The following is a 23,640-nucleotide window of genomic DNA, read 5'->3' as shown; positions in this document are numbered from 1 at the left end:
GTAAAGTGCCTTGAGATGACTGGTGTTGTGAATCGGTGCTATAGAAATAAACTGAATTAAATTGAGTGTGTTGAACATGTAAATCTGACAAGATAAAGTTTTATTTAGATTTAGAATAAGTTATTAAGAGACTCAAAATTCACAGGAAACACACCAAAGGTATTTTTTTATGCATTCATTGTTTAACTCTTGGTGGGAAAATGTCTGGGACTTTTCTCTCTGACATTGTTTACCTAGAGGTGCGCCCTCTAGTGGCGGTAATGCCGTCATTCAGGTCTGCAAAAAGCAGGAAACGGAGTTTCTCCTCCCACCGTCCATCCCGTCATGCTGATCCTGCCTTCCTGTGTGTTTGATCGATGGTTTAGAGGGATCAGGTGAAGGGGAGTAGATAAAACATGTGACTGATGGTGAAACGGCTGCAGCTCGGAGACCAACAGCTGGACATGGAGGTCTGCAACCAGGACTGGATGTCTGCTCTACCGGAGGAGCTGTGGGACATTCCTCTGACACACCTGGCCATACCTGGTACCTACTCCACACTCTACCTCCAGCATTCAGTGATTAAACAATGATTAGATAGATTATTTATTTATTTGAATTAAAACGTCGATTAAATATGGTTAAAGATATATTTACCTTGACTCCTAGAAATCCTCTCCTACCATCTGAAACGCTTCATTCACTGATTAACTTTTCTTTCTAGGTGTCAAACTTAAACTATAATTTCCTGAAATTCATATCTGAACAACCTTTTCTGCTTTACAGCTCAGATTTTATCTTCGTGGGTCTTTTGTTGTTGAAAGCTGTCATTTCATTGGTAATAAGAAAACACAAATAAATCTGGTCTTATTCTAAATAAACCAGAATTAATGTGTTCTCCTGCTTTTTACAATTTGCAGCATTATAGCATATTCATACCAGCTTAGTATTACAAAAAAAGATTAATGAGTAAAACATCTACAAAAAAAGATAAAGTATTAAACTAAATATGATATAAGATCAAGAATAAAGCTCAATACTGCTGATCTGTAGGGTATTCCTAGTCTCATTTTCTATATTGTTTTCAAAGATTTTGATAAAAGTACCTGATGTTTTTCTTTATCTTGCTTTGTTTTTGTCAAAGGAAAGCTCTCTTTTGTGTTGTACGGGGACAGGAGCACAATGTCTGAGCTGAATTTGAGAACACTGTGTGACTCTAGTGAAAAATGACTGAAGTGGCTTTGGAAGATAACAGCAGAGCAAACTGGAATGGACAGATTTCATTATCAAACCTTTCAGCATTCAGGGCCGTTTCAAGTAATTTGGGGCCTCAACAAAGTTGACTCATAGGTCCATATTTAAAAAAAAATCTGAACTCTACTGTGAATTATATGCATAATTTTATAATATAAGATTATGCATATAATTCACAGCACAGTATATATATATATATATATATATATATATATATATATATATATATATATATATATATATATATATATATATATATATATATATATATATATGTTATACTGTGAATTATATGCATCATGTTATGCATATCTTATGCGTAGTTATATATTATGGCAGGGACTTTAACGCTTTAATTTCAATTAAGTATCTAGAAACATTTAATGGGCTATTAAAATTAATGCAGTTAATTTAATTTTTTTATGTATATATATATATATATATATATATAAAACATGTTGCTATATATTCTGAAAACTCTCTGTGACCTCCTCAGCTCAGCTCTCAGTCTCCACCTCTCGCCTTACTGTAAATCAAATTAAACAGTGAAGGGAGGGGTGGAGATAACTCTGTAACCGAGTCCGAGTCACATCATGTTCGATATAAAAGTAATTGCAGAGGCTAAGCGTCTCTAAGCGGATGCAGCAAAATGTGCAGAAAAATACAAAAGACCTATTTAATGACTTACTTTTTGGTGTTTTTTAAAGTGTATGGTGATCTGATCTGAAATTATTTCTTTTTTGTACATGACTAAAGGGATACACGCCTGTTGAGGTAGTTTAAAGTCTATTTTTCATACAAAACTAAAGGGATAAATGCAAATCTGGCGTCTTGCTCAAGCGTATTGACTATGGGTATGCTGAATGAGTTGCAACTGGAGACGGCCCCCTTGAGGCGTATCCAGTTACAGCATCGTTGTAATTTTCTGCTTTGACAAATACTAAATTTAAATGACTGTTATTTGTGGTTGATGTCAGTTTATAACCAGGCCAGCCATTTTCTTGGGGCTTGAGGCCAGGTCGGGGCCCGAAGCAATTGCTTGATTAACTTACCTTGTTGCAACAGGTCTGTGGAGAAGCATAGCAACCATTTAATATGAATTATTTCCCCAGGCGTATAAACAGATACCAACCAAAGCTTTAGAGATAACCACCATCCATGTCTCCTGTTTCCTTAACTTTCGCTATTCATGTCAGAATGAATTAGAGAGATCCATGAGATCAGTTAAAGTGAAACTCTGACTCAGACATACCGTTGAGCCATTTTTAACTAAACTGGTACTCAGATGTTTTAAATATGCAAAAAGAAATGTAATAAATTACACGCCTGAAGCAGTTTTTTTAGTATGTTAGCGCATGGGCTCGCTGTTGTGATGTCATCAACACAATGCAAACAAAGCAGGATTATTTTTTTTTTTGTCCTTTCTGCTTTGGTGAAACCAAATCTATGAAATGTTGCTGTGGAAATCCATCCAAATTGATCATGTTTCTGCTGCTATCAGTGTAACTTTGGTAGTTAGAAAAATAAACCAGCGGGTGGTGTCTTTAAGGTCCTTTTTATATAAGGGTATAAACTGAACTTTAATTGATCTCAAAATGGAGAAATTAACTGTTTGCATTTAACCCATCCTGTTTGGGTAGCAGAAGGCTTCCACTGTGCAGCCCCCCGGAGAGGAATCAGGGGTTACATGGTCTCACTCAGAGAGCAAGATGGCAGTCTGTGGGAGTGGGTTTTAAACTCACAACTTCAGGAGTCCAAGCATTATGCCCTAACCACTAGGCCGAAAGGAGAACATTATAATTATCTTTAGAAATGCGGATTTTTAAAGACACCAAATATAATTTAGACATAAAAACAAAACAATGATGACTATAGACTCTAGGTCATTTAACTTCCGCTTCAGAAGCATTCACCGCCTCTGTCCCTCCCTTACTCCACACACTGCTGCCATACTTGTCCACAACCTGGTCACGTCCAGACTGGACTATTGTAACTCTCTCCTCTTTGCCCTTCCTCAAAAATCCCTCCATAAACTAGAACTGGTCCAGAACTCAGTCTGCCCGCATTATAACTAGATCCACCACATCTCCCGGTTCTCCGACAGCTCCATTGGCTACCTGTGCAGTTTCACATTCAATATAAAATTCCTACCGTGACATTCAAGGCCCTTAACCACCTTGCCCCCCCATCAGGCCTCCTGCATGTTTCCACCCCCCTGCCGTGCTCTCAGATCCTCCTCGTCTTTATAACTGTCTGTCCCTTCTGCCTGTCACACCACCATCTACGGGCGAGAGGCGGGGTACACCCTGGACAGGTCACCAGTCCATTGCAGGGCAACACAGAGACAAACATGACAAACAAATATGCACACACACTGACACCTAAGGAGAATTTAGAGAAGCCAATTACTCTAACAGTCATGTTTCTGGACTGTGGGAGGAAGCCAGAGTACCTGGAGAGAACCCATGCATTCTCAGGGAGAACATGCAAACTCCATGCAGAAAGACCCTGGGCCGGGAATCAAACCCGGAACCACCTTGCTGTAAGGCAGCTGTGCTACCCAACTCATCTGTTTAAAATCGCCTATTCTCTTCAATATTAATTTCCCTGTCCCAGCCTTTGTATTTTTTCAATGGTTTTATTCTGTGTTTTTATCTTTAGTACGGTGACCTTGAGTGTCCAGAAAGGCGCCTTCGAAATAAAATGTATTATTTAAGGAATTGGAACTTAAAGGAATAGTACACCCAAAACATGATTAGCCTTCATTTTCTACTCACCCCCATGCTGAACAACACTCTGGAGTACTTTTTTGATATCTCAAATGCATCTGGAGATCTAGGAGGCTTCTTGCTGTCTGCTCACATTCAAATAATGGAGGTCTATGGCGCCCGAGGCAGAAAGGTCCATAAAAGTCCACAAAAAACGTGTCAATATTCCTCCATACTGCTCGTCCAATGTATTCCAAGTGTCCTGAGTGGGTAGCATCCAGAATTTACTCGAAACGAAGTCATTTAGAATGTTTTTAGAGCATAAACAGTAGTGTATAGGATTTCCTAAAAGCGCGTTCATGACGCTACGGAAACCGCGGCAGACCAAACCAGATGAAAGTGCGCATTCAGCTCGGCAAAGAACTCATGCTCTTCCTCAACACTGAAGTCCTCAGACATTTTTCTTTCGTTGTTTCTTTCTTTAAACAGGTAAACATCACATTTCTTCTTCTACGCTTGCATTATCGGCAGAGCAGACGCTGAATTAGCACTTTCGTCTGGTTTGGTCTGCCGCGGTTTCTGTAGACTCGTGAACGCGCTTTTAGGAAATCCTATACACTACTGTTTATGCTCTAAAAACATTCTAAATGACTTCGTTTCGAGTAAATTCTGGATGCTACCCACTCAGGACACTTGGAATACATTGGACGAGCAGTATGGAGGAATATTGACACGTTTTTTGTGGACTTTTATGGACCTTTCTGCCTCGGGCGCCATAGACCTCCATTTTTTAAATGTCAGCAGACAGCAAGAAGCCTCCCAGATCTCCAGATGCATTTGAGATATCAAAAAAGTACTCCAGAGTGTTGTTCAGCATGGGGGTGAGTAGAAAATGAAGGCTAATCATGTTTTGGGTGTACTATTCCTTTAAAGGTGACAGCTACAAGTTTAACTCCTCCCATCCAGTTAGGGGCGCGCACACCTGCTCTTTTTCTGCACTGTTTGCCAGCCATTTGCCATACCTGCTGAAGCTAACCAAACATTTAACTTAGCAGTTATGAAGAAAAGCAGAGACCTTATTTATTAAGTGAACACAAACACTAAAAGTTTTATCAAAGTTCACCCTTTGCTTTTTTTAATCTATTTTTTGGCTTAATTTCTCAGTGCTATCATGGTGTTACCAGGATCTGGCAAATCCTGAGCTAATACTAACCCTATTGGTGCATAATACTTTCACGTACATCACATTACAGCTAGAGTAAAATATTTCTGTATTTTGGACCCATCAAAATTAACAAAACAACTATCTATACAAAAAAATAAATAATACAAAAATTGTAAAATTAAGTTTCATTCTGCACCACTTTACATGCCCTTTTGATAATTTTTTTTAATCAATTGGATGAAAGAGTTGTAGCTATGACCTTTAAGTCAATATATTTATACTATAGTTTAGGCAGAGCCTTTTATAATCAAACCAGTCATATACGAATAAAACAATAATAATAAAACATCAAGTTAGACAAAAACTGCAAAAAAAAATGAAATCTAAATAAACTATTTTTTCTTAAAATAAGTTCATTTTTTCTTGAATTAAGCAGGTAAGTGCCAATGGAACAAGACAATCTACATTTAAAATAAGAAAAAATAACTGCATTTTCTTATTTCATGTGCATAATATCTAATCATCTTATTTATAGAGTAAAAATACTCATTCCTTTGGCAAATCATTTTATTTAAATTCTCAAATTGAGGGTAAATACATTTAATTGAAGAAATATTTTCTTATTTCAAGATCATCTTTGCGGTGTAAAATTCTAGTTTTAAATGCCATCCTTTTAGAAACGTTTTCCTCTTCTTGGGAGTCTTAAAGCTGTATTGGTGTTTGTTTGTTTGTTTTTTTTTTACATAGGGAGCCATGACGCCATGAGTTACTGTCTGGACATAAACTCGCCTCTCCTCAGGTCTGAGTCTGACTTATTCAGGATCCTGGATGGACTGTTTTCCTGCTTTACCAGACCTGCCATCTTTAAATGGGCCACCACACAGGTATGAAGAAAGGTGGTGTAAGAAAAGCAAAGTTCATCTTTAATAAAGAGGATCTAAATTCATATGCTCTTTGTACGCAATTCATCTTTCATTTAGAAGCTTTATTGCATTTCTTCATGTTAAAAACCACAAACGACATGTTTTATGGAGATTTAATAAAAACAACTTAAATGTTAAGGAAAGAGTTGCATATTTTTATGAAGTTTATTATAAATAACAATCTAAACATTTTTTTCCCTTTTATTATCTTCAACCCCTTGTGTCACATAAACTGCTTATTTTTTGTGAACTGTCTGTACCAGCCTGGGAATTATCCTTCACATTTTTCTCTCCAGAATATTTTTCTCTCTTTCATACTGGATGAAGATCTGATAAAATATATTTTTTAAAGTCTTTCCTTAGATTCTCTAAATTCATTGAAGTGTTTACTTTGACTGGGCCATTCTAACACATGGATAAGCAGTAATCTGAACCATATTATAATCATTTCTAATTAAGATTATCTTATTTCCATCCAGCTTGCCTGTCAATGCTGAAAAAAAGCATCCCCACATCATAATGCCACCACCACCATGTTTTACAGTAGGGAGAGTGTTCCAGTGGAGGTGCAGTGTTAGTTTTCTATCAGCTATAGAGTTGTGCTTGTGGTTAAACAGATAGCATTCTGGCTCATGTTTGCTTTGTCCCTTCTGTGGCTTATGGCAAAAGTGCAAACAAGTCTTCCTGTCTACTTATTTTCCTACCTGGGCTGTGGATCTGCAGCTCCTCCAGAGTTACTATGGATCCTGCTCCCCTTACACACTGTGAAGGTCCATGTCCATCAAATGGGGATTTTCAGTATTGCCTTAAACGTCTTTGTTCTGCTTTCAGCTATAAGATCTGCTTCCCTGTTCGACTGTCTCAAAAGTATATTTTTGTTCTCTTTATGCAGCTTATACCTTCATAAACCAACAGTCATCGTTTCAGTTTCTGCTTCCTACATCTTCATCATCTTCCTCTTTTTTTTGTCCTTATGTTCAAACTGAAGACGTTCCTTCTTTTTCATACAAACACGTCACTCCAAATCAGCTTTATGCTACAATCACAGCCAAGGGAATGTAAGAATCAGGCTCTTCCTTTTCCAGCAAGTAGCTGGTTTGATGTTTACTGCCTGGTTTAGCTTTGGCTCCGCCCACAAGCTGCTAAAGGTAAAGCAAATTGATGGACTTTATTAAACACATTTATAACCTCTTTACTCCAAGATCCTGAAATAAAATCTAAAGGAACTGTTTCAGTTTTACATAAGAGTGGCTGGAATGAGGCCATATTTAAGACATCCATAAAAAGAATGTTTATATTTATTTTACTGGATACAGAAAACATGTGGAAAAATACTTAGAAAACTATCTCTACACCCAGCTTACACACAAAGTAGGACTCAGTATCAGGCCCACTGCGACTTTTTTGTTTAAGAATTAAGCCATAATATTAAGTAAATATTCCAAATCGTATCAGAATAAAGCTGTGATATATGAGTAAAGTCAAGATGTTATGAAAAAAATAAGTTTTTTTTATAACTGACTTGAGGTGATCAGCTCTACTGAACAGCAAACCTTCTTCTTGTAAGAGTGACATGTAAGTTGGCAGCCCCTTTAAATCTCATCATATATTACATTTATTTTTCCAATATGGTGGTGAAGATTCTCAGTCATCTAGGTCATAGTGATTCCAAAAATGTTAAAAAACAATCCACTGGACTTTGTTTCCAAGTTTAAGGAAGTTTTGCTTCCCATCCAGGAAGCTTTTTCAATTCAAATATCAGAAATAGGGTTGAGTTGCTTCATAGAGTAGCCCAAGAAAGTCTTGTTTCTGCTTAGACAACATGCAACTAAAAACAGACAAACCCCTTTTTCCAATATGATTTCAGCCTTGTAATATTAGGACTATTTTTCTCATTTTAGAACTTTGTTTTCGGAATATTCTGATAATATCGACATTCTCACAATACCATGACTTTATTCTTTTAATATTGTTTTTTTGTTTTACTTTGTTATGTAATGTTATGGCTTTATTTTCAAATAACTGCAACTTTATTCTCATAAGATGAGGATTTTAATATAGTAACATGACATTCTCATAACGTTATGACTTTATAGCTGCGTTACAATGAATTTCTCATGTCTTTAATCTCATAATTGTATAACTTTATTTTTATATAATGACATAAATCTCATAAGACTTTTATTTTAATCTTGTAATTTTATGACTTTCTTCTATTAATATGCTTTTTATGTATATATTATGATTTTAATCGGGTAAGGTTACAGCTTTTTTGTCATATTGTAACATCCTTGTAATGTTTGACTCTTTCATAATTTTACACCTTATTTTTCACAATAATCTGACTTTAATCTTGTGATTATACGACTCGATTCTGATAATGTTAAGGCTCAAGATATCACAACTGTATTCTTATAATAATATGACTTTAATCTTTTAACTAATGACATTTCTCTTGACTAAAATTATGACTTTATACTTGTAATATTGACCCTTTACTATTGTATTCCTAACATATATGTGTTAAAATGCATCTCACATACTAGTTACTTGGTTGTACACTAAGAGACATGGTGGTGGCAGCATTATGCTGTGAAGAAGTTGGTTGGGGTTAACGGATGGAGGTATTTAATGCATGATTTAAGGCTGTTGGAGGCTAAAAAATATTTTTTGTTTGTTAGCTAAACATCCACCAAGATCTACAGTAGTTTGATTTACCAAAGTTTGACTTCAAAGTTAGCTCACCAAGAAGCAAACTGTAGAATCGACATCATTGGAGCGAGAAATCACGAGTGTCATGAAGCGAAGGAGTTGAGATGGTCCAAAGTTTAAAAAGTGAAAGATAAATACAGCAATGAAATTGATATTTGTTGCTCTGACAGGAGCTGAAAATAGGGGGTCAGAGTTTAAAGGCTGAGGGTCAAATCAGGAGGAGGGAACATTCTCCAGATTAGAGAAAGAGCTGACTAATTGTTCTAGAGCCTGGTTCCTCAATACCACTGGAAGATCATGTGATTGAAACTGAAATACTACCTTTAGGTGACCTGTTTGTGTTTATAACACTCAGCCACGTAAAAAATGGCTTATTGTTCTGTAATGGTATAATCGTGTGTGAAGGCAGATTTTTCTTTTTCTTGTCACTGTTTGTCTCAGACAAACGTGAGTAAATATAGAAAGTTACTCTCAAAGAATCTCAGTCCTTCAGGGGGAAAAAAACAACCTTTCTCATTCCCAAAATGGAGTGCAATATGCTGATGAAGATTCTCAGTCATCCAGGTCATAGTCATTCCGTAAAAGTTTAGAAAAACAAATCCACTGGACTTGGTTTCCGAGGTTTGAAGACGTTTCGCTTCTCCTCCAGGAAGATTTCTCAATTCAAATGTTAAGAATGTCATGAGAATGTCATGTTCTCAGATTTGAATTGAGAAATCTTCCTGTAGAGGAAGCGAAACGTCTTCAAACCTTGGAAACCAAGTCCAGTGGATTTGTTTTTTAAACTTTTACAGAAAACCTTTCTCATTGTCTTGCCTATAGAAAAGAACCTGCATTTGAATAAAACCTGTTTGACAACATGAGGCTTAGTCAGATCGCAAAAAGCCATAGAACACACCTTAAGTTAAAACAATGAACAGATTGAAAGCAAAACAATTTACTTTTATTAGGTGAAAAAGCAACGTAAAGATCACGGATCCCAGTGGTTCCTAAAGCGTCATCCAAAAAACACATGAAACATTCATGAACCTTACCACGAGGGACCGGTCAATCAAAATGACTAATGCCACGTTCACACCGAAAGTGATTTGAGCAGCAAAGAATTGTTTGCTGCTTCATTTTTGACGGTGGATGAGAGACTACAGCAGAACCCAGAACATTTTCTAAAGCACTGCAGGATTCAACTCCGTTATGGTCAGGATTTGACAGTAAGAGAGAGAGAGGGATTAGCATCCACTGGAACATTAAAAGGTGAAAAGTATGGCAGAAACGTCCTGATGAACTCCAAGATCTTTAGGGTGGTGCAGTAGGTACCACTAGTGCCTTTAAGCAAGAAGGTTCAGGGTTCGATTCCCGGCCAGGGGTCTATCTGCTTGGGGTTTGCATGTGCTCCCTGAGCATGCATGGTTTCTCTCAGAGTACTCACACTTCCTCCCATAGTCCAAAAACATGACTGTCAGATTAATTGCCTTCTCTAAATTCTTAGGTGTGCGAGTGTGTATGCATGCTTGTGTGTGCATGTGGTGCCCTGAAACAGACTGGCAACCTGTCCAAGGTGTACCCCGCCTCTCACCAAGAGACTGACAGATATAGGCAACAGCCCCACTGCAACTAAGCGGGTGAAAATGGATGGAATTATTATTCGAAGGTGTTTATCCCGATTTGTTCTTGCATCAAAAACACAGCATTCATTGTGTTTCTGCACGTTGGATGTATTTCCTCTGGCGGATGTAATTGCCACTTTACAATGATTGCAAAGCGTCCTGTTGCCAACTTTCTCTTCCTTAAAATGAAATGGCGGTCGTCACTGCATAAAATTTACAAATGAATGTTTAGAGAAACACAAGGTGAGTTGGGGGTGGCCTCGTCCTTATTTTGGCTTGGATCCAATAGAGAGATTTTAATCTCTTCATGCTTTAAGACCCAAAGTGCTGAATTCAAACAATTTGGCAAAGAAGGGCAAACCAGAATTTCTCAAGAGGAAAAACACTTTTTTTTCCAGCTTATTTTTATTTATTGTCATTCCACTGTCACAAATACAAAGCAAAAAAAAAAAAGAACTCTGCATTTAAACCCAGAGCGGCAGTCTGTGGGAGTGTGGCTTGAACTCAGAACCTCAGGATTCCCTGCTCTATGCCCTAACCACTAGGCCGCCACTCCCCCCATTCTACTATTTCCACTGTAGAACAAAAAACAAAAAAACATTTGATGGTGTGTTGTTGTCTTCAGGACAAGAGCGTTGAGGAGCAGCTGGCAAAGGGAATTCGGTTCTTTGATCTCCGTGTCGCACACAAACCAAACGACCCATCCGACGACCTCTACTTTACCCATGTTATATACACACACTTGACAGTCCTGGTGAGTTTAGGTCCCTTTAACTGCTTTTTTTCTGTTCTTTTCTGGCCATCAACATTATTTTCTCCCCCCCTACAGAAAACGCTGGAATGCGTAGCTTACTGGCTGAACTCTCACCCGAAGGAGGTCGTTATCCTGGCTTGCAGCCATTTTGAGGGGATGGACGATGAGTGCCACGAACTGTTCATCTCCCGTTTAAAAAAACTGTTTGGCTCCAAGCTCTGTCCCCGGAAGGTCAGCGTCCTCCTGCTACAGGTGATGATCACCCTGAAAACAAAGCACTGCCTCACTGTCTGCACCCTGCCTATGTCCTTACACAGGAAGCAGTCCTAAGCCTGCGGAGCCTGTGGGCATCCGGTTACCAGGTCGTTCTCTCATATGAATCCCAACTGGTGGCAAGACATCCGCAGCTGTGGCCCGCCATCCCGTACTGGTGGGCAAATAAACAAACGGCGGACGGTGTAATACGCTACCTGGAGTGGAACAAAGACATGGGACGTCCAGGTGGGTTGGTCTTCAGAATGCAGAAATTTGCCCATAACCTAACATGTGGCATGCATTTATGTTCCCTTGGGGAAGGATGTCTCTAATAGCTTAGCACACCTACAAACATTTTCCCAGACTCTTCACCTAATTTCTCGGAATGAGAAGCCTAAACGTTGAGCCTTGCCGTTGATTCTTGATTGGATTTTGTTCTGGACTTTGACTAGGCCATTCTAAACACAAGAGCATGATTCAAGTGATAGATTTGATCCTGTCTTTAGCTACATCTATTCCTCCATCATCTCTGACCGGTTTTACTCGTCCCTGCTGAAGAAAAGAATTCCTATGGTATGATGCTGCCACCACCATGCTTCACTGTAGGGATGGTGTGTTCATGGTGATGAAAAATCTTCTGGCACAAGATATTTTTCACAAAGCTAAAATGTTTTCTATCCATCTGACTGGAGTGTCTTCCTCTGGAGTTTATGTCTCCTCAATGGCTCATTAAAGCTCAACCAAATGGTAATAAAGTGTAGTAATCTAACCATAACATAAATATAAAATGTTTAGTCACATTAAAGCAGAAATTGAGCTTTTTTTTTACATCTTTTTTAATGGGGAAAAAAAGTGAATCACATTAGATTAAAATATATTTTTAGACTTGTTGGAATAAATCCCAACTTTCAAAGCCTTTCAATAATCAGTTCAATTAATTTCAGTTCAATAATACACATATTTTGACTGAATATTTAAAATGAGTATGGGACATAAAAAACTGTGCAAAAAGACTTTCATTACTCATTTGTTGTGCAATGAGGATGCGAATTGGTAAGAATTTGCAGATTCGATAGAAATCACAGTTTATGTCTCACAATAGGATTTATCCCAATACATTAACAAAAACAATACAGTGTGATTTTTATTAGGAGACAGGTCTGAAAACCTGACAAGATCTTGTTGCTGCTCTGCTGCGGGTGGTGCAGAGCAGCTCCTAGAGGATGTGCTGCCAACTAGTGGGTACTAATTAAATATCTGAATATTAGTCAGAATTATTTATTTATTACACCCCTAATTATTATTTTTTCCCCCTCTAAACAGAAAAAAAAAGATTTCTAGTAACTAATAAGGTTGAGAAGCTTAAAAAAAGTCAGAATAAATGGTGTGCAGGTGGTGCAGTGGTTAGTGCGCACCACCCATGTATGGAGGCTTTAGTACTCGAATCCGACCTGTGGTCCTTTGCTGAATGTCTCCCCCTCTCTCATACAACATTTCCTGTCAGCCTACTGACAGAAAAACGAGCCACTAGTGCCGTAAAAACTCAAAAAAGAAAGTCAGAATAACAGCTTTGTTTTGTCCCTGCAGTAATGTATCTGAATTAGCCTTATTTAACACTCATATTTAACACTCATATTTCAGTACTCTTCTTTCCTGCATCACATTAAATAAACTGGACTTTCAACTTAAACATCTGCTTATTCCTGTTAAATAAGAAGCATCAAGGTATCAATAAATAGCCTGAGGTGAGAAGAGCTTACCGTAATCTTTCACATTGCAGCTAGATGCTTTTTACAACCCTTTTCATCTTATTTGAAGCCTCTCCTGTTTTTCTAGGACAAACTCTGCCTATAATAGATACAAAGATCTCCACCAGAGATAATAATATAATATATAACAGTGAGGTGGAAGGAAAGTGATGTGGTCTTTAATCAGCTAAGATTAGCTGCAAGTCTTCTAACATCTATATGTTGGTTGATATGATAGAAAGCATTTACAACAATTCATTTCCATGTGTTGGATTGTCCTGAATTTATTTCCATCAAGTCTGAGCAGCAGTTCCTCTCCTTGATGCAGTGACCCCACAGCATGATTCCAGCACCACCATGTTTCTGTCATGGCACTTTCTATCCCATGTTCACCGTGTCCTATTTAGTTCCAAGGTGCATATAAAAACTTTATTTAGAGGTATCAGAGTAAAATGAACTGGCACAACTTTCAGATGTCTCCTTCCACTTTCCTCAACATGCTTTATGTTGGTTTATCACATTTCGTTAGGTTAAAATGTGAATTAAGTAAGTAAGTTGCATTAAATGTGGATGATGTTTTGACACCTTCTTGTCTTTGCAGAGTGTTTCTTTGTTTCCGGCCTGAACCTCACGGCCCCGAGGGCTTACATCGCCAAGAATCAGAAGGAATCCCTGCGAACGCTGACCTTCAGTAACTGGGAGCATCTGAGGGAATGGGTGGAGAAGCAGAAGCCTGGATCGGACCCCGACAGCCTCAACATTATAGCAGGAGACTTTGTGGGGCCGCTGCCCCTCTGCTCCCTGGTGATAGCCTTGAACCAGAAGCTGCTGCCGGAGAGCTCCACCCAGAGGGGGAAGCTGTACTGAAGGGTTTTTTAAAATACATCGAATTTTTCTTTTCCCAGCTTCTTTTAGTGGATGTGATTTTTTTGAATCATCTCCGATTCAAAGAGAAATCATCATTTATTCAAAACAAAAAAATGACCTTCAGCATCTCTAATGTGGAATCAATATATTTTTACAAAAAAAACAAAACTCTAATTCTATTTCAGATGAATCAAATCTGATCTTTTAATCACCGCAGAGCAAAAATATTTTTTTAAGGTTCAGAGTTGAGTTCTTTTCAGCTTCCTCTGTTCTCATCTACCTCCGAAAAGTTTCTTGTAGCGTCCATAAGCAGCAGCGCTGATGATGACCTTCACCACGGCCGAGCCTTCGTCTGCGTCCACCTGCACGTCCTGAACGGTGGCTTCTTTGTACAGCCAGCTGTGGACGGGGACACATGATCACCTCACGGCACAGAAACCGACACAGTGAGCCGATAGATGTGCTCATCCTGACCTTAACTGAGGAGTGCTGAGGTCAACTCGCAAGTCTAAAATTTGTTTTCCGGTGGATTTTACAATCTCCCGCTCCACTGCTTTTTTCAGCTCATCCAGGCCTCGCTCCTGCAGGGCAGAGATCAGCACCGCCCCCGGCTCTGAGCTTTCATAACTGCAACATACGCACAGGAAAACAACAGGTCACCAGCATGTAGTTAGAGGCAGTTTTTATTATGATTAATGTGGGTAACTGCACAGGGGGCCATTTTAGACGGGAGGTGGCACAATCACCAAATAGGGAGTTCAGAACAGCTTTTCTTTTGATTACAGTTTAGAATGAGCGCCACCTAGTGTTAGGCATATAGCACTTTAAGAAAACCGTTTGAAAAAGTCTTACGGCTGGTTTATACTCAGAAATCAGGTCGTCTGTGTGTGTCGCAGTGAACGCAAATATGCCCCCCACCTTTCGCAGACACCTCTCCAAAATTGTAGGTGGCGGCAGACAGTGCTGCAGAGGAGGCCTCTGATTGGTCAATTCTACATCCGCTCTACACTATGTGTATTTCCTGTTTGGTAGCTTACCAGCTTGTTTTGTTTGTTTTACCTCCATTGTGGAAAACGATTCGTGAAGATGGACCAGCTAGAAGAGCGAAGTGCGTGAGAACCCTGGGACCCTTTTTCCACCTGGATCCCCGCTCTTTTTTACCCTCATGTCCCTCCGTTGTCGCACAAACTTGCCCCCACTTCCTCACCGCCTCGGCCGTATCTAGACCCACAGCTAGTTGGCGATTGTCTCTCTTGCATTGTGGCATGGAATAACCAGCCCTTTAAGTTGAAATTAATCCTCTGTGTATTAAGAACAAATATTTGCAGTGTGGCCAAACAAGCGCTGAATAACACTGAATAGAGAAGAGATAAATTTCCATTTTTTAATTTTTTCCTTTTAAACTTTAGGACCACCAGATAGACATAAGTGAAAATGGTCAATTCAGACCCTAAAGTTTTGACTCCTGCATGATTTAGATGTGTGTCCGCCTCCATCATACCTGATCCAGAGAATAATTCCCCTAAGAGTCTTATCAACTACCTCTTATTATATTAACTACCTGATATTGGACATCATTCCTACACTGGTAACAGACATCATAAAAAAATAATTCCATAAAAATGCTGCTTGGAATTATATTTTGTGAAAATAAAAATCAGAGAATGTTAGTCTCTGTTTATAAACTACAAAATAAAGAAGAAAAAAAAAGTGTATTTCTTTTTACAGAAGCTGTTATAATTGTGGAGGTGGTTGGGGGTGGGGGGAGGGGGCAGCATTAGAAGCCCCCCAGGCTACCTTTCATGTTAACCTCCTCTCTGTGTTTGTTAGCCATAATTAAGTTCTTTGTTCCCCAATCTTTCAACAATAGATAAGGGAGAAAAAGAACATTTGTGAGGACAGCAGGCTGGCTGGTTAAATAAACAAACCCTCAGGTCAAACTTCCAGACGTCGCATTTAAATTCATGAAGTCAACTCTTCACCTCCAGCATGTTACTAAGACCAACAGGAAGGAAGCCTTTATTCTTACTTGTCAAGTAGGTCAATTTTGTTGTGAACCTCGATCATAGAGCCCAGCAGCCTGTGTGGGATTTCCAGGTTCTTCAGGACATTCAGTACGTTCGCCTTCTGATTCACCGTCTCTGGATGACTAATGTCTCTGACATGCACCAGCAGATCCTGGGAAACACAGAAACAAACAGGGTCTGAAAAACACCTTAAAAACACACAAAGTATCCCCAGTTAAATCATTTAGTTTGCAATTCTGTAGCAGAGAAATTCTTCATAAATGTCTGCGATGAAGATTAAAGCTAAAAAATCTATCATCTATCTGTTCTCCTGATAGATGATAGCTTGTGAGGCTCACACACCATTTCTTAACCCTTTAAAACCAACTGTATCATATTTCATACATGAGTTGTTGAGACTTCTGTATCATCAGCATGATATTTTAGTTCTTGAAAACCCTAACTTACACAATCAGACTCATGTAGTGAACAGAAAATGTGTAAAAGACTATGCGGAAATGCTTAATGGATCAAAATTGATTTAAATAAATGTTATAATATATGTAATGCTATGTATATGTATGTTTTTTATTTCATTTGTCAGAAAGTTAATTGAAAATTCTATTTTTTTTTTTTTAATCTTCTGTCAATTATTTTATGGTCAAGGCTTTAAAGCAGGGGTCTTCAACAGGGGTCCGCGACCCCTAGGGGTCCACGGAGGTACTGCACGGGTGTCGCAAAATTTTTGGTTGATTAGACTTCTTTTTTTTTATATTCCCTTCTCTAGTTTTTTTCTACTAATTGAAATGTCTTTAAATCCACATTAACATGAATTCAACAGACTGTAGTAAACAGATAAATAGAACACCGAGTACAACCCAAAGTACACCATCCCCACCGTCAAGATTGGTTGTGGCAAACATCATGCTTTTCAGCCAAGAGGACGAGACAACTCCATCGTATTGAGGGGAGGATGGATGGGGCCATGTATCGTGGAACTCTGGACCAACATCTCCTTTCCTCAGTGAGAGAGCTGAAGATGGGTCAAGGATGGGTGTTTCAGCACGACAACGACCCGAAGCACACCGCCAAAGCAACAAAAGATTTGCTGAAGAAGAAGCACATCAAGGTTCTGGAGTGGCCTAGCCAGTCTCCAGACCTGAATCCAATTGAAAATCTTTGGAGGGAGCTTAAAATTTGAGTTGCCAGGCTACAACCTCGGAACCTGAATGATTTGGAGGCTGTCTAAAGGAGGAGTGGGCCAACATCCCTGCTGAAATGTGCACAAACCTTGTCACCAACTATAAAAACCGTTTTAATCTGTGCTGGCCAATAATGGCTTTTCTACAAAATAATAACATGCTGTTTGGTAGGGGGTCAAATACTTGTTTTTCCTCATCAGATGGTCATCAATTTTTCATAAATTCATATGATGTGAATTTCGGGAATTTTCTTTGGGATTCTGTCTCTCACTGTTAGGATGTACATATGATTAAAATTGTAGATCGTTGCATTCTTTGTAAGTGGGCAAACCTGCAAAATCAGCAAGGGGTCAAATACTTATTTCCCCCACTGTACAGTGTGTCCACATATGACAGCTTTTTCCCTTTTTTCTTTATTATTAATAGTTAGGATCATTATACTGGGTTATTGCACAGGGTGTTTACCCTGGTATTTATATGGATTGATAGATATCCCTCACACCAAGCGTGTTTGTAGCGACAGTGGACAGGAAAAACTCCCTTTTAACAGGAAGAAACCTCCAGCAGAACCAGACTTCAATGAGGCATGTGACCGAAACCACTCTGACAAGGGAGTTCAAGGATGCACCAGAACTTCCTAACAACCACTAACACCTCCCAGGTGACCTCCATGGCCAATCCAGTAGGAGGGATCAAAGCCACCTTATGCTTTTTCCCCTAATTCTTTGTTAGACCTACAGTATATTAAACTCAGTGATCCCCAATACTACTTAGAACTGAAGAGGCCTCTTTGTTTGGAGGCGAAATGTCTTCCAGAAAACTTCACATTTAGTTGCCTAGGCTGAATCTTTTCAAGCTTTACCGAGAGAATCTAAATTGAAGAGGAAAAATTGACAACAAATAGATGTTTATTCCCATTTCTGCTTTTTGGCAAAATAAAATATACATCAATGTCAGATTTTTATGTAAAATGGTTGATTTATACTGTGTTTGCAGCAGAAGGAGTAACCGTTGCTTCCCCTCTTAATATTGTTATTGTGTTATATTATTATTTCTGTAAATGCAGGGAGATGATATATAACGCCTGGCGCTGCGAATCAATTCAAATTTCTGAATTCAATTTGATTCTGATTCTCCTGATGATGTCTAAACATGTGCACCATGAAAAGCACCTTGTCCAGGTGTGTGCATAAAAAGAGGAAAACTAGACTCCATACCGAGTGTGTGATATCTTCCAGGGTGGCGGAGAAGGAGTCGATGAGCTGGTGTGGAAGTTGGGACAAGAAGCCGATGGTGTCCACATACAGCACGGTCATGTGACTGGGCAGCTGGCCGGCGTGGACGGTCACATCCAGGGTTGCAAAGAGCTGGTTCCTGGGCTGCAGGCTGCTGTCGCCGGTCAGAGCTTTGATCAGAGTGGTTTTCCCTGAACAGATGTAATTAAAAAAAGTGTTAAAAGATGGATCAGAATGATCTAAACGAAGCATAATGAAAACCGCTTCCAGCCTCTGACCACAGTTGGTGTATCCGAGCACAGACACGATGGGGAACTCCCTGTGTTTTCGCTGAGACCGCAGGAGATGCCTCTTTCTACGGAGTTTTTCCAGTGCAGAGCGAATCTTCCCCTCCCGTTCCTTCAGCAGCCTCTGCTGGACCTCGTACAGCGTCTCCCCTGGAAGAACCAACCAGGAGGGTGAATCTGGTCTTCAGCACAGAGCAGCAGCTTATTGACCGGCATGCAGGCTGTCCGCTGCTTCACCTGATCCTCCGATGTACCTTGATCCTCCACCTTGCTGATCCAAATCTGCCATTTCATTTTTTAGACGAGATCTGCAGGTGAAACACAAACTGGAGTTTACAATAACATTTATTATGAAAATGCATTAAAAACCATACATAAATGCAATAATTGGCCAAATATCCCAGATTTAAATTCCCACAATTTCATCACACATTTTGAATGTATAAATAGAAAACTGATCATGATTCCCTGTCAGATATTTCTGCAGTTCTAAAGCTATACAACCTTCAAACTGAAGAAACTAAAATGAATGGATGGGTAAAATAGTTTTTCTTTTGCCATAACTATAGTAAGTTAAAAAAGGAAACATTTACCTGTATAGCACATTAATTAAAAGTGCTTTACATAATAAAAATATCAGAACAAAAGTGCAGTAAAATCATTAAAAATATCAGTCAAGTAGAGATCAAATCCTGGAAAAATCTGAATTATCACAGAAAACCATAAAAAAAAAAAACATCAACCAGATCCACATGATAACCGTAGGGAGAAGGTCAATGCGTAATTAAATCAGAGCAGCTTTATACTAGGATTTCTTTGTGGGCTGCTAACCCAAGGCAGCTCTAAACAGGTGGGTCTTCAGTCTTTATTTAAACTAATTTAGTGCTTTGATTGTGTTGCATTTTTCTGGGAGTTGGTTCCAGATTAAAGGTGCATAAAATGTGAAAACTGATTCTCTAAGTTTGGTTCTGGTCATAATGGCTGAACAATATTGCCAAAAAAATTCAATTGAGATTATTTTTAACCAAATCTAATCAAACTAATCACCCCAGGCTTTCAGTTTTAGAAAGCTTGCTCGCCCAGAGCACATTGTTACAGGACTTTACTGTAACCATTGTGTGAAAAAGTGTTTACTTCTACTTGCATGCACGTTTCTGCGTGCCGGCTACAATTATCTCTCCTTGTGTGGAGACAAACCAACTTCAAGCGTTTTACCACCACCAAAAGGGTGGAAGGGAGAAATGTACCATCTTTCTCACGTTAAATATAGTGTGAATAAAAATCAGCGTCTCTATAATTTGAAATTTGTTAAATTGCAATTATATTGCAAATGCAATTAATTGGGGGAGTGTTGGCATAGTGGCTTAGAGCAGTGCACTTGTGCTTTGAGAAGGTGCAATCCCCAATGCCTCCACTCTGGGTTCCTGAGCAAGACCCTTAACCACTGATTGCTCCCTGGGCGCTGCACATTGGCAGCCAACTGACTTCCTGCCCCGGGGTCTTTCTGCATGGAGTTTCCATCTTCTCCCTGAGCATGCATGAGTTCTCTCAGGTACTCCGGCTTCCTCCCACAGTCCAAAAACATGACTGTTAGGTTAATTATCTTCTCTAAATAGGTGTGAGTGTGTATGTGATTGGTTGTTTGTTCTGTTTGTCTCTGTCTGGCGACCTGTCCAGGGTGTACCCCGCCTCTCACCCGTAGACAGCTGGAGATAGGCACCAGCACCCCTCGCAACCCCACTTGGGATTAAGCGTATCAGAAAATATATGGATGGATGCCCACTCCTACTGGGAATACAAAAGTAGACTGGAACGGGAAGACCTAAATTTTCTTGAAGATTCATAACATGATAGTACGTCTTTAATGTGTATTTTCATACACAAACAGTATTTTGAAGTATCTCCTATGATCTACACGTAAGTCTCAAGTCTTAGTGAGGAATAGAGTTTAAAATCCTCCTTCTCACATATAAAGCCTTAAATGGCCAAGCTCCATCTGATATCAGAGATCTGATTGTTCCTTATGTTCCTAACAGAGCACTTCGCTCTCAATCTGCAGGTTTACTAGTGGTTCCTAGAATTTCTAAAAGTAGAATGGGAGGCAGATCTTTTAGTTATCAGGCTCCTCTCTTGTGGAACCAACTACCAGTTTTAGTCCGTGAGGCAGACACCCTGTCTACTTTTAAGGCTAGGCTTAAGACTTTCCTCTTTGATAAAGCTTATAGTTAGAGTGGCTCAGGTTATCCTGAGCTATCTCTATAGTTATGCTGCTATAGGCTTAGACTTCTGAAGGACATAGGGACCCCTATTTCATCATTCTATCTCTATTCTCTCACTCTGCAGAATCTGTTAGTTCAATCTCTAACGTTCTGCTCTCTCTGCTTTTCCTCAGAGTAGCTTTGCCTCGTCTGTTCCTGTTTGGCTGTGACTCCATCCTGGAAAGAAACATCAGCTGTGCTGCTTCCATCAACACCCTTGTTTATAGATGTTGGAGATCAGCCTGTTTTTCAGTGTAGTCCTGTTTCTCTGACTGTAACTGGCTGATGTGCTCTCTTCATCCTTTGACATGGGAGCTGGCTCGGAGCTCCTCTGCCTGGCTGTGTGTTTCCTGGACGGGGCCGCCTTTTACAGCTGCTTTTTGCATCTCTGCTTCTGTCTCCTTGAACTCCAGTCGGCCTCAGCAGATGGCCGCTCACACTGAGCCTGGTTCTGCTGGAGGTTTCTTCCTGTTAAAAGAGAGTTTTTCCTTTCCACTGTCGCTACAAGCATGCTTAGTGTGAGGGATTGCATTAGAGTCAATGAGTCGATGCAATCGACTGGTTTTCCTTAGATAGAAAACTTTTAATCAGTTTGACTGTATGATCTGGTGAACTGTATGTATGTATGCCTTGAGATGACGTGTTGTGAATTGGTGCTATATAAATAAACTGAATTGAACTGAACTGACTGACTGACCAGCAGCAGCTGTCTCATTGATTATAGGAACTCTGATGCAGACATGACCATGTGTGATCACCTTAATAAAGGGATCTCTGCCAGGGAGATCTGTAACTTGGCCTCTTTGGTTCTGGCGTTGCAGCGGAAAATGTGGAGCACAACAGAGTACCTGTCAAAGACCTTCACCCCCCAGGCTTCCTCGAACTCCCTCTGGGGTTGGATTTAGAGAAATAAATAGGGCATCAGTAAAGGAAAGCCGATCCCTCAGCAGGTTCAGTGCTACTTAGTCTGACCTCAGACAGAGGGGACAGGCGGTCCACATTGACAAAGACTGCTGTGATGCCCACAGTTTGCTTGATTCTCTCTGGACAGAAAACAGATCATTCAGATAGAAACCCACCTTCCTGCTGCTTCAAGAAACCGGAAGTCTGTAGGTACCTGTAAGGAACTGGAAGTTGCCCTTCCCAAATATCTTCTTCTTCTCTGGGGTCTTGGTGGAGAGGATGATGGTGTCCACCACCGTCCAGTTGTCCAAAGTCTTCACGAGCCCCTCGGCCTCAGCCATCATCAGCTCAGCTGTAAATGCACACACCATAAAGACCCCCCCCTGAGGACCACCTGTCTCATCTGTGGATGCTGGACTCTTTACCGGTGGTCAGGTACTGCTTCCTGCTCCCCCATTTCACATCGGGGTGGACGATGAACACCCTCTGCTGTCCCTGTCCGAGCCCTGCAGGGACCTGCTGCTGGAAAAGCTCCTCCACCTCGCTGTCCTCCAGCTCTCCTTCTCCTTCCTCTCCTTCTGTATGTGAACTGGAGTCATTTCTGTTCTTCAGGCTGGAAGCAGAGAGCGCCAGGGTCCTGCTGGCCAGCAGCGTGGGAGCGGCTCCTCTGCAAGGAAACCTGGGGAGAAAACCGCAGGCAGCCGCTGAGCTGCGACCGAGAGGCAGCTGAGAATAAATAAACCTCAGTGTCTTCATTATGCCTCGCTAAGTTATCTCAGAGACGCGTGACGCGACAAGAGAAGCTGCAGAGCAGCAGGTCACCATGGACTGATTTGAAGCTGCGCTTCCTCTCTCTAAGAGTTCAAAGCACAAAGGCTACACTGCCCCCTACTGCCGCGGCGGCGCATTTAGTAGTACTATCTGGGTAGTATGGATGATAGACTCTGCCATATTTAAAAATAAATACAGTAATAAATAAATGTTCAATAAATAAATAAGCATACAATTAATTACCACAAAAATAAAATAAATAATTAAATTATACAGTGAGACATAAATGTATATATCTCTTTTAATTAGCTTCTTTATTTATTCGCCTTTGTATTAATTAACTTATTTAGTTATTGTCCGTTATAATCTTCAACTTTATTTATTTATTACTTTTTAAGTATTTATTTATGTGCATGTGATAATATTCATTTATTCAACGCTATTTATTTCTACCTTTGGTTTTTACATTTCTGTATGCATTTCTGCCTCATTATGCAAATATAGAAAGAGGTTGTGTCTTAGAGGGTCAACTTCTGCCCATTGGCAGCTGATGTTCATTTTCAGAGGTTAGTAGAGTACCCAGACATGGTATTTAAATAGAAGAATCACTGCTTTATTAACATTTTAGTTAATTAAGAGAAATAGTAGCCATTCAAGAAATTACTCAAGTACCAAAATGTAAATTTACCATAAGAATAGTCAAAACAAACAAGTAATATAGTAAAAAAAATATTCCTGGCAGAAGAAAAACTTTTACAAACCATTTTATAATCCTAAGACTAATAAAACCAGTACTTCCAGTAAAGGATTATTTACACCTTAATGCTCATTAGCTTGACATCCAAATGTCATGTTAGGTTCAGGTAAACTATACATTGTTAGTCTTTGCCTGAAGCTTTTAAATTATTATCTTTATTATTATTATTATTTATTTATTCAGTTAAGTTACCTACAATAGATAGAATAGCTAACGGAATAGAATATATATATATATATATATATATATATA

General features: G+C 39.5%; 2 protein-coding genes across 3 annotated transcripts; one reads left to right on the top strand and one right to left on the bottom strand.

Moving 5' to 3' along the window:
* Positions 1–309: 309 nt before the first annotated feature.
* Positions 310–14,808, top strand: si:dkey-66a8.7 (PI-PLC X domain-containing protein 1). The gene is made up of 6 exons (XM_038271735.1): positions 310–525; positions 5,854–5,990; positions 10,971–11,099; positions 11,175–11,330; positions 11,417–11,600; positions 13,704–14,808. Exons 1-6 carry the CDS (start codon positions 405–407, stop codon positions 13,967–13,969), a joined length of 993 nt encoding a protein of 330 aa, XP_038127663.1. The 5' UTR covers positions 310–404; the 3' UTR covers positions 13,970–14,808.
* gtpbp6 (GTP binding protein 6 (putative)) lies at positions 13,357–22,715 on the bottom strand. 2 transcript variants are annotated; one of them, XM_038271734.1, is made up of 10 exons: positions 22,286–22,616; positions 22,075–22,212; positions 21,930–22,000; positions 21,716–21,846; positions 18,937–19,007; positions 18,691–18,849; positions 18,395–18,603; positions 15,999–16,147; positions 14,444–14,596; positions 13,357–14,368 (listed from the first exon to the last, which is right to left on the bottom strand). In XM_038271734.1, exons 1-10 carry the CDS (start codon positions 22,614–22,616, stop codon positions 14,242–14,244), a joined length of 1,539 nt encoding a protein of 512 aa, XP_038127662.1. In that variant the 3' UTR covers positions 13,357–14,241. The 2 variants fall into 2 exon arrangements, with proteins under 2 accessions (XP_038127662.1, XP_038127661.1); XM_038271733.1 differs by having other exon boundaries at positions 18,395–18,849; positions 22,286–22,715.
* Between the last annotated feature and the right edge of the window lie 925 nt (positions 22,716–23,640).

Source organism: Cyprinodon tularosa, unplaced genomic scaffold (genome assembly GCF_016077235.1).
Source record: "Cyprinodon tularosa strain WSP-4 unplaced genomic scaffold, ASM1607723v1 ctg808, whole genome shotgun sequence".
In the NCBI taxonomy this organism is placed as follows: Eukaryota; Metazoa; Chordata; class Actinopteri; order Cyprinodontiformes; family Cyprinodontidae; genus Cyprinodon; species Cyprinodon tularosa.
This window is presented reverse-complemented; position numbering and strand designations above follow the sequence as displayed.